This window comes from Saccostrea cucullata, unplaced genomic scaffold (genome assembly GCF_032062105.1).
Source record: "Saccostrea cucullata isolate Sc308-1 unplaced genomic scaffold, CSIRO_AGI_Scuc_v1 ctg176, whole genome shotgun sequence".
In the NCBI taxonomy this organism is placed as follows: domain Eukaryota; kingdom Metazoa; phylum Mollusca; class Bivalvia; order Ostreida; family Ostreidae; genus Saccostrea; species Saccostrea cuccullata.
The window spans coordinates 131361-143933 of NW_026939570.1; the positions used below are offsets into that span (position 1 = coordinate 131361).

General features: G+C 34.0%; 1 protein-coding gene across 1 annotated transcript; it reads left to right on the forward strand.

Moving 5' to 3' along the window:
- Positions 1-229: 229 nt before the first annotated feature.
- LOC134253310 (protein ABHD15-like) lies at positions 230-2591 on the forward strand. The gene has a single exon (XM_062735833.1). It carries the CDS (start codon positions 598-600, stop codon positions 1942-1944), a length of 1347 nt encoding a protein of 448 aa, XP_062591817.1. The 5' UTR covers positions 230-597; the 3' UTR covers positions 1945-2591.
- Positions 2592-12573: the final 9982 nt, after the last annotated feature.

The following is a 12573-nucleotide window of genomic DNA, read 5'->3' on the forward strand; positions in this document are numbered from 1 at the left end:
TCTGAATCATCACTTTTTTCTTTCATTTATTCAAGAATTTCTTCATAAATAAGAAGCTATCTTTTAAAAGCAAACAGAAGTTACATTCGGAATGTTTACGATCTACAGAGATTTACTTATGCAAACAGCGCAAGAATTTGATATAAGTGCTAATAAGTGTTTAGTAGCAGCACACGCCGTCTTTGGATAGCATTTTAACAAACTTATCGCTTTGCAAAATTATTGAATTTTGATAAGATAAATATCGTCTGCAGCAGAGAGCGGTAAATCACACACCTAGTTCGCTGTGGTGATTGGTGAGGGACAACCGAACAGAAGTAAACCGTCATTACCACCAAGTCCCGCGAGACCGCGAGCACGGGAGCTACCTCATTAATGGAAAAAGTTCTCCTAACAACTTAATACGGAAAGCAGTGATAAATTTGTAATTGTGTCACTCATTAACAACTCTAGGAATTGTAGATAAAATCTCGGGATTATTCTGTCCAGTGAGATTGATGGTTCGGTGATGGACTTTACATTCTAGTTGGTAATCTATTCTCCGAGTGAATGGAATAAAAGAAAGGGATAACTCATGATTGATCCCGGCCTAAACCAATGATCGCGGAAACTGTCATGAGAGAAGCGGGGAGGAAAGGATTGACACCACGACCAAATGATAACCAATATATAATTCATAGCCCCTTTAACAGCAGGCAGAACGTTCACGGAGCGGCTGTGGTAAGAGCTCCGGAGAAGAGTGCTTATTTTTCTTACGTAATGCTGGCTCTCTACACGGTACTGTGGCTGCCGTTTTACATTGCTATTGTCGGGACCTTGGTGTTAAGTTTGTTTGTCTACTTAAAAAGTTTTGTAAGTTCTAAGGAAATACTTCCCAAACTTTTCTACAAGGAATCAACTTTAGCGACTCATATACTTAAAAGGTGTAGGTTCATGACTCGGACGTTTTCGCCATCGCCTTGGATTAAGAATTGTCACATTCAAACTCTGCTTCCATGGATAATTCCACATAACTGCAAGTGTCAGTTTGACAGAGAATACCTTCAGTTGAGAGATAAAGGGGTCGTGGCACTGGATTGGGTGACAAATGTTAACCTCCCAAAGAAGAAGAAAAGGACAGTAATCCTTATCATTCCTGGACTAACCGGTGACGCACTGAGCGTCTCGTCGTTATGTGACGCTGCGTCTTGCAGAGGAATGCAATGCGTTGTTTTCAACAGAAGAGGTCACGGAGGAACGTTTCTGACCACCCCTAAATTACAAAGTTATGGAGACCCCTCTGATCTTCGGCAGGTTATAATTTATATTCACGACAGATGTCCTAAAACACTTATAACAGTTGTATCATTCGGGTCTGGGTGTGACTTATTTCTGTCTTATCTCGGTGAATTCGGGTCGTCTGCTCACATTTGCGCGGGAGTCTGTGTCTCACCTTGTTTTGAAATGAATCAACGCTCATCTGACATTTTCTCAGGGATTTACAACATATTCGTACTACTGTATATGAAATACATTATTTGGAGACATGCTCGGGCTCTTAGTAATGTCATAGACGTACCCGGTGCTCTAACCTCATGGTCACTCAAAAAATTTGACAGTCATGTTTTTTTGAAAATGTTTGGTTGTGAAGACATGGAGGAGTTTTACGAGAGAAACAACCCTTTAAGGGATGTGGACGATATATCAGTCCCACTGTTATTTATATGCAGCTTAGACGACCCTGTGTACAGCAAAAATTCCATTCCACATGACTTATTCAAGTATTATCCAAACTTTTTTATGCTGACCATGGAAAGGGGAGGCCACTGTGGTTTTAGAGAGAAATTGGCATCAGGTTCCTGGGCGGATAAGATTTCGTTAGATTACTTGGAAGCAATTCTAGAATTTACAATTAAAGGGTATAGAATTGATTACCACAAAAGCCCCGCGCGTTCTACTATTTGATAAACATCGGCACGTGCTAAATGCTTCTGACAAAAAATTATTCAAATCGTTGAAGACAATTTGAAATATGTGGATGCACTTCCTCTCGACAAAAATACATTCCAAAATTATCTAGAGATTACATGCAGCACGTTTTTCCTGCATTTTTTTTACATTAGAGAATTGTGTCAGAGATTATATATATCACCAATGTCCTTGATAAAATTAATCAAGACACTTTATGAGGATATTTTACTGATGTAGTATTGAAGGTAAGAGGGTAGTTATTGTCTTAAAGATATCTGTCGATAATATAATTCTTCAGAAGATGACTCCGTCTATTACTACAAAGAGAATACCCATACGGATTACGTTTTTTTTCATCATCAAGCTTTGTTAACATCAAGGGAAATTAAAAAAAAATACATTCACTTCAACCAAATTGCACCAAGACTGGTTAGAAACGGAGGATTGTATTGACTTAAAGTATCATCATAGAGATAATTCCATCGACTCTATAATGTGTTGGATGAGAGCTTATCAATACGGTTCTCTGTAACATCTTGTTATCGGGGACACAAGACAAGGGGCTACATTCCTACATTGTCTTACTGCGCCTCCAGTATATTTGTTCTGTTTTTAAATCTTATTAAAAATTTATATTTGTTGAGCTGTTTCTAATATTTTATCTTTGATTTCTTAATCATTGACCGATAAGAAAGGTTCAAGTGGGAGATCAGCGAAGAGTAATCGCCTTAACTTAATGAAAGAAAAACACATCTTGATTTCACGTTCAATTCGCTTGCAGTGCGAATGTTGACAGAAGGAAGAAACAACAAAAAAATCATCTACAAACCAGCATTGTCAAAATTGATCATCGTTATGGCATGCACATGCATTAACCAGATACCAAGGGAAATAGAATCTACGAATGCTGCATTAAACTGGTTGAAAACTGCATAATGCCTCTCTCTGGGACAAAAATGTGTGCATGTCTGCAGTTGTCAAAGGTCTAATAAGGATCATGTACAATGTTTTCATCCTCAGTGGTGTGCCTTGATTAGAATACACAATGCTTCCTTCTGATATAGTTATTATCTCCACAATTACATATCGATAATTGATGAATAGTAATCAAATTATATGCAAGTGAAGGTATGATCGGTTGATCAATATATCCAATAGCAATAAAGCGGGGTATATGTTTAAAGTATGCTGATGATTATTTATAATTAATCAGCCTATCCGCCGCTGCATGTGATCAATTTATATCTGAATTAGAGAATTTTAGTTTATCTTTAGTTCTTAATAATAATTTTTAATAAAAATAGAACTTGTTAATATATTTAAATTGTCATTGGTCATTTGAATAATTATGAAAAAAAACCATTCTGATTGTACATAAGTACCCTGAAGTTTATATTAATAGGGTGCTTGAGTTTCTTATTGACAATATCTATTTAGCAATGACAATGACAATGACAATGACAACAATCTGTTGGAATTTCAATGGGCACCTCTTTCATCCTGTTGTTACACTTTTCTCTATTTATATACAACAGAATTTACTTAAAAATTTCTAAAAGAGAAGAAAAAAAACTTGTTGTGGACTTCAAGTTTTCATTTGGATATATCGACTACGTATCATCAATTAACAATTGTTACTCCCATTCAAATGTCGACTCGATATATCCCGGTGAGCTTTAATTAAATGATACTAGTACAGAGTCTGACATATTTGTTTCAAATTTGCATTCTAAAAAAAGTGTTAATGGTAACTTACAACCAAGCTTAATGATTTATGTGATGACTTTTATTTTCCAGTTGTCATTTTCCCATGGTTATATAACATTCTATCCTGAATACCTGTACGAGATATATGAGGTTCATGTCTCTCAAATGATTCGATTTGCAATGACATTTTTTTCAAAAGAGGCAAGTAATTGAAAATCAAGTTGATGAAGCAAGGCTGCAAGAATACCAATTAACAATCTCCCTTGTCTCTATTAAAGTCATAATTTCGCAAACATGACGTTTTCATATTTATTGTTGGTCCATTATTTACACACTGAATTATCCACGTGTTTCCCCTTGGTTTTCCCGATCCTGATAAGGAACACATGGTGGATGTGACCGGTCGACAGGGGATGTTCACTCATCCATGGCCCCTGATCCCGTCTCTGTTTTGGAGGTCCGTGCATTGTTTCGCCTTAAGGGGGCCGACTATAGTTTCCATTGCGCAATATTTCGCGCATCATAGTAAAATGAAGCGTATTTACTGTTTTAATGCAATTTTTTTCGCTTAATTATTAAAATTAAACAAAATTAAGAAATTATAGGTATAAAAATGTAATTACAATTTGATATAACTGATTTTTAACCGATTTTGCAATTGATAGGTAGGTTGACGTCGTTGCAGTGTGTTTTTGACGTTATGATAATGTAAGCTTCCTCAGCACCCTGTCAAATGCCAATCAGCTTACAATGTTTCCATCCCGTGTAAATTCAATAAATTATAAAATTATATTTTTATCAGGACTACTCATGACATCCGTCCACATATAAAAAAAGGGGGGGGCATCCTCAGCCCGTCACATGTATTTAAACACCCTTGATAATTTACTTCACATCCTTGTAAATCATAACCAAGTTCCATTTTTCGTTTCAAATATTTCATTTAATAAAGACTTCAATGAAACATAACAAAACAGTCAGAGTACAAGTCCTAGCTTAACATCTCTGGCCTAATAAAATACAGTGGATTGCGGTGTCCGTGCGGTGGAGAAATTATACGCTACTTAATTTGTATTAGTTTACATTATTTTCTTTTACCTAAGTCACTAGTAATTTACAGTCAGTGATGTTGATGACGTAATATGATCTGATCGTTACGATCGTCGTGATGAAACTGGCGTTCGCTGCTCATATATATAACCTTCCATAAATGGTCACGTGATCACAACAACCAATGAATAATTGTCCTTTCTGGAGTCTCTCAGAACTACTTTACATACATATTGTGTAATACAAAGAAAATAACATCGCTCAAAATGTCCTTTCTACATGTAAAGTGGGAGCTATAAATTTTATTCGATATACATTAGAAAACAAGTTCAACAAACAATCTGTAATAAAACGGACACACACAATCCATGGCGTAGTAATACCGAACAATAATGCAAACACATAAGTATTACGCTACACATTCAAGTTCCAAAACATTTCGTCAAATACAGCATAATTAAATGACAATACTGCAATAAAATAACATTTAAGTATCAATTATGAATATTTGAGGACACGGACAGTGTTATTTCGATCTTATCAATTGTAAAACAACAATGTTTATGTCACATGACTAATTTCTTCGTAAGAAAGATGGCAGGCGCCCAATTTACAACACATGTGATAATGCTGAAATAAGTAAGTAAATTACAGTCGTAATATGGTAGATAATGATGAAAAACTGACATACAACATCTCAGTATCACTGTCCCTTACTGTCTGTTCAACAATATCTCGCTAGATCGTCTAGTAACACAAAAACAGCATTTGTTTACATTAATACAATGTCGAAGTGCAATGTGTATTGCATCAATAATTCAAGTAAACAATAAGATAATGAAATAACATCAACAATAAAACATTTCTTATAGATTTACAACTGGATGCTACTTTACTTCACTTACAAACACTCCACCATCAGCCTGTGATTAATTAATATGCAATATTCTAAAGTCCAACCCCCATGCATATTACAATAATCTATGGCTCTTAAAGAAAGGGGTAATAAAAATATTATTAAAGAAAAAGTAATAAACATACGCTCTTGAAATTTAAAACATAGAAATTCGAGAATATCTCCAATATTTTTATTATGTTTTCATGTGAATCCATTGTGTACGTCATATTTTGTAATACTCTATAAAATAGTAAAATTTGCTATTTTTTTGCATTTTGAGATGCCCCTCTCTGGTAACAAGACGGTAGAAGTTTGTGTTTCTTACATATATTGTAAAATATAGTTTTCCTTATCAAATATTATAGTTTGAACAAAATGTCTATTGTTGTATTTGTATAATTTGCTCTAAAGTGCTAAAAATTGGCATTTTCCTATATAATCCTATAGTAAATGTACCTGTATTTTGAGACGGTCCCTTAAAAATACCTGGACGGTAGATTTCCCTCAAACTTTGCATGTACACTAAAGTTAATGTAAGTCATATATGGTATAAAAATGAAGAGATTCGCTATTGTAATTTTCACACAATAAAACTATAGTCGGCCCCCTTAACACAATCTTGTAAAGGTGTGACCCTACTCACCGTCTTCTGTCTCGGAAACGGATGACAGGTCTTTCAGCAATATAATGAAATTTCCATGGGCACCGATTGCACCCCCTTATAAGCAGACCTAGTTTTGTATTCATTTGAAGCAGAAATTGTCCAAAATCTTATGCTTGAACAGAAGAAAACACTTGTTGTGGCATTCACCTCGAAATTAATATGAAATATGAGGAGATAGCGAACATTTGAGCTGAAAAGTTGATGAAACATTACAAAATAGCATTGGAGCAAACATGGGCCTCCAAAACATCAGAGGTGGGATCTTGTGCCGTGGAGGAGTGAGCATCACCTGCCGACTGGTCACAACTGCCGTGTTCTCCTTGTCATAATAAGGAAATGACGGAAAATATCCGTGGACAACTCAGTGTGTAAATAATGGCTTAGCAATCAGTATGAAAAAAGTCAGCATTTGACTTAATGATAAATTGTAGATGCTGACAACCCCATTGTATCGACCATAGAACTTACGAAATGATGACTATAAACGAGACTGTTGATATTCTTGCTTCATTACCTTGTTTGTAAATAACTTACCTCGTTTTAAAAAAATGTTCATACATAGAACACCGCAGAATCAACTGAGAGTTATAAAATTCCGTATGCGGCTGACAAAGGTATTTTGACGCACAAGTAAGGGAAGCTGAAGATTGAAAAGTTAAAGTCATCACGTTTATCATAAAGCTTTTTCGTTGAAAAAGCATTAACCTCTTTTTCTGGTAAAATATCTAAAAATGAAACAAATGTGCCATACTCTGTGGTATCTTTTATTTCAAGCTCACCGGGATATATCTTGTCGACATAAGAATGGAAATAACTATTATTAATTGACAATACGTCGTCGATATATCGAAAGGTCGAGTTTAAGGCCACAGCAGGCGTTTTCTTCTTTTCATGTAAAAGATTTTGAACAAATTTTGCTTCATATGAATACAAATATAGGTCGGTCTGCTAATAACGGGGTGTGATTGGTACCCACGGGAATTCCAATAGATAGTGGGAAGACCTGATCTCCAAAAACTATATATATATTGTCAATCAGAAATCGAACATCTTTTCAATATCAACTTTAAAGTATGTGTACAATCAGAATGTTTTTAACAAAGTAATTTTGCAAATGACCAATGACTGTAAGTAAATGTTCGAGTTCCATGTTTATTGAAAGCAGCTGTCAACGATGTCTGAAAGCCTGGACTTTAATTTATCGCGGGGAATAGATGTAAATAAAGTCGAAAAGTCGTAAGTTTTTAAATGTTGATTTTGGTAAAATTTTGTGATTTCAAATGTTCCAAAAGTTCCTTGAAATTTTTAAGTATCTACATCCGATTTACACCACTTCTCAAATATATACTCTTGAAGTTTCTCCTTCACTACTGCTAATATCTTACTGAGGAGTAAAGAAAGAGGCTTGGTTGAACATTTACTGAAGCCCGCTGAAATAAGAATATCAGCAGTCTCGTTTAAAGACATCATTTTGTAAGTTTTATGGTCGATACAATAACCTTATCAGTAAATACAAGTTATCATCAAGTCAAATGCTGACTGATGTTATTCATACTAATGTTGACTGATGTTATTCATACTAATGTTGGGCAATTATTTACACACTGAATTGACGACGGATTTTCCCAATATATCCCGATCATGACAAGGAGCACACAGTGGGTAAATTCGATCAGCAGGGGATGCTCCTCTATGGCACCTGATCCACCGTCTGATGTTTTGGAGGTCCGTGTTTGCTGTGCTCCAGTTTTGTATTTTTTGGTGGACATTTGAGCTTAAATACTGTTCCTTATCTCTATATACTCCAAAGAGTTACTTGAAAAAATACACTGTTTATTGTATAAAAGGTATATAATTTACCCCAAAGTTTTTTTTCGGTAATTTGACTATTAAGGGTATATAATAAATTAGTCGTTATAACAGTAACTTGATCCGAAGAGCCGTATCACGAGTTGTGGACAGACCCTTCGCGTCTCGTTTGATCTGGTGATCCGCGCCTGTCAACTCGACGTGAAACGGCTCTTCGAATCAAAGAACTGTTACAATAATATCAATTTATTTCATGATAAACTCATCCCCATTTCTCCCATGTTTCTTATCTTTTCTCTCGCCTATCTTCCAAACATCGTTCTCCTTTTGAAAGTTTGTCAAAAAATGACAGAATTCCGACAAGCCGTATTCTGATCAGTATGTTTTACATGTCTATATCTAAAGCTGTTTTCCGTTCTTAAACAGTTCTCATTTCAACAGAAATTACTGCCTTTCTTGCAAACTGATAATAGAAACCAATCACACAAATGCTTGCTTCTTTATTTCTTTCTTTCTTTGTACGTTTAATCGTATTTTCTGTTATTCCTATTGAAAGGAGTAATGTTGTCCTAAAGCCTATGGAGGATTTGAAAGTATTAGCCATGATTTTATTATATCAATCTGTATTACGTTCATTTTGCTTCTAGTACGAGAATCAATGCATTCAAACTATTCATAAAATACACATATAAAAGTGATGGTTTTCTGAAAAGCAGGCCAAAACCAAATGCGGACTTCAGAAAATGGAAATATCTTTTCATGTTTGACAGAACGTAAGATTTGTTGCAGGGATGATGGGCATTTATGTTTGTAAAACTGTGGATGTAGGGCAGTAATGTCAGAGAGAAAGAGAGAGAGAGAGAGAGAGAGAGAGAGAGAGAGATCTGATTAAGGCTGAACCTATGATGAAGCCCACACAAGAACAGAAGGATAGCCGATCTAAGTGATGTAGACTTTATTTTGCTTTGACGTTAAAGCGTCAGTACAGACAAAAAAATACTTCTTTGAGATTGATATGAGCTTGTAAAAGCATGATTGAGCGATGACAGGTAACTAATACAAATGCGCAGATTGGAAGCAGATGTTTTATAAATTTGACTGCAATGAAGAAATATCGATGTTTTACAATCGAGTGGAAACTTTTTGAAAACAAGAATAAGATTATCCAGATATTTTTATTCCATTTTGTCGATTATTAAAATCGCTCGACTTTTGTACAAAGTCAATGTAGAACAGGAATGCCACAGGAGGGAATACGCGCGAGCAAGGACATATGTCCTTAGCTTTAACTGGGGGATCGAAAACTTGGGAATATTTCCCTCTATTTGGACTTTCTTTTCTTTTTATTCAATTTATTCATTTTTTATTTATTCGTATATTTATTATTATATATTTGTTTCACTCGAGGAATAGTTTAATTAATGTTTCTTAGAGAATACTAGAGTTAGAGAACATTAGTTACAAAAGTTGTATAAAAAAGAAAAGAAAATTAATCAAGTGTGTAAATTTTGTTTCAGTGTTGTTTGTGCATATATGGTGATTATTCGCTACTCGAGAGCATTCTTTAAGTACTGTCAATTTCTAAACCGAGGCAGACTATTCCTGACTATTCATACATCAGTTGATGTTGCAGGAATTTCAACCACCTCCTTTAAAGTCAGCATTTTCTAATCATTTTTTGGTCTTTAAAATGAGTTTTTTTTTTTATTATCAATTAAATATAACCTATCAGTTGTTCGTATTTTGGTTGATTTTTTCCATACCAATTGTTATAGGCCTTTGTTTTTACACTAAATTGTACTAGGATGTGTTCCGTCTACTTGATTAATACATCTGGCCCACTGCAGGTGTGACCAGTCAACAGGGGATGTTTACCCCTCCACGGCACCTGATCCCATCTCTTGAATTTCCGGGGGCCCGTGTTAATGCCCTGTACAGTGTTTTGTACTGTTTATGTTTTTTATGAGTTCGATTATTGTTTTTTAAAAACCTTTTTAATTGTAAAACAACACAAAAATAAAAAAATTAGTTTCTACTGCAACAAAAGAGTATTCTTGTTTTCACAAATATATGATAAAGTGGCAGTTCATTGATCTATCTTTCAAAACCTTTGATTGGAATCTTTAAGTTTTAAAGTCTTACTTTTTTTGCCAAGTATATTTTAAGTTTCTAAATACATAGCTTAATTAAAATTCAAATCAAAAAATGGGGGTCAATACGCTTCTTTTGGCGCAACAGTACATTTAATATGACCTGTTTGCACTGAAATTTGTGTCTTTCTTAAAAATTGAATTTTTAACGTTTTCCCTCCAATATCTTTACCCAATTAAATCATGAAACAAAATGAACCCTAAGTTTGTTTAAAAAAAAAGACACTGATAAATTGTGACTAAGAAAAATTTTCAAATTGCTTCGGATAATCAAGTATTTGACCTTTCTGCACTAATAAAATGTGATTTTTCTGGCATTGAAAATTTCTTAAGCAAGAAAATTATTTTAAAGTCTTAAACTTTTTCTGATTTTATGCAAGTTGGTCAAATTTATCTTGAATATTTAGAAAAAAACATAAAAAGTAAAGTAAATTTTCAGATATTTGTCAATTTTATCGGATTTTCAGAATATATTAACTGTATTTGTACACTTTGTTAAATATATTCACAAATATTTTATGATATTTCAAGTGGCATAACACATTTCACTGTTGCAACCAGGATGGCAAAATAGGAATCCAAAATTAAAAGTACTGTTATAGTTCAAAATGGAAAAACTGATCATTTTCGTCTAAAAAACCTTCCGCCACAAAATATAGTAGCTTAATTCTACTTGAATGGAATTTAATCGCAGTTTTTTCATTGAGTATAGTTAAATTTGCTCTGTAAAATTCAGATTTAATGGTAGAATTTAAAAATGATGCAGAATTTTATAAATAAAGGACCTGACGAAATTCGCTCAAAATCTCAGGATCGAACGTCCTTAAGTTTTGGCTTATATTTATTGTACATTCAGTTCGTTTGAAACGAGACCTAACAATAAGGAAACATTTATTTCAAAGCGGAACATGTAAAGTTTGAAAATCTTATAGTTAAATGAAATATAATCTTTAAATATATATTTTTTTCATGTTATCTGGTGGGGTGGATGTTATTTTGAGGTCGATGTAATCTACACACTCTCTGTAGCTTAAATCCTTAAAAGACATGATGCAGTAGTATTTATTACATTACCACAAATTTGCATATGCTACCATCTGCATCGTTCATCAGAAGTCACGGAGATCCTATTAATGCTAAATACTATAGTAGATCGATCTAGTTCAGGTCATAAATCACTGATAGATAAAACATATATAGACAAAACTGTATCATGTACCATAAAACAGCTAAACTGGAGTAGTAGGCATGCCCGTAGGGAGCAATTTTAGTTTCTATTTTTGAGGTGGGGAGGGGCATTTTAGTTTAGGGGTACCACACTGCAAAATTTTCTTGACAAGCAAATAAGGGTAACATAAGACGTGCTTATTGACAGGGTACATCCACAAACTAGTTTTTTTTTTTAATTTTTAGAATACTATCTATACTGTGTAGCGGCAATTCATCCTCTCCCCACACCGACCGAACTCACGGCCATATCAAATAATAGTTTATCCTATACAGGTTTGTTTTATGTTAAAACGTTGAAATATTTATTGTTTCCATCGTGTTTCAGAAGGAACAGGTAAACTTGAATAAGACAGATTTTGCTAAGTCTAATTGTTCTTTTTTTTAGTTCTAAAAAAACCACACACAAACATTTGCCATTTCTAAATTGTTTCAGGAACTTTAAGCTTTTTTTTTTTTTTGGCCTTGTGATTTTCTTTTTGCTTTATGCAATTGATTTTCTGCACTACCAGAAAAATACTGTAGACAGAAAGGGTTATCAATAATTTTGATTGAGAAGATGAACAAGACTTATCGCTTTCATTAAGTGTGCTTCGTTTCCGCAGCGAACGTACTTTTCGTTAAATATAAAGAGAATTTCGGTCTATATGAAACTTTTAATAATCGTTGTAAGAGGATATTGCTACGTGTGCTACCGACTCCGAAATCTTACAAGGATCAAATTATTCTGATGGTTGACATGTCTTCCTTTTGCGCTTGATAAAATATTAAGATTTCCATTGATTAGGAAAAACAGATTTTACTCTTTGATTTCTTTTTATTTTATTTAAGTAAAATCTTGCTGAATTGCTAGTATTCAATAAATATTATAAGCAATAAAATGTTGATGTCTTTGTCTCGGATCCATTGATAGTCGGCTTAAAATGTAATGAAATCCTATTTACCATTTTACTCCATGCATCACAAACACTGATTTGATCATTTATTGGTGATGTATCGATATCAGCTTAAAATGTAATGAAAGTTAAGGTTATATTGGTTTTTGGATAAAGTAGTCATAGTAATTCGATCATTAAAGATAGAAATCCGATAAGTTATTTTTTATGACGTTAACATCG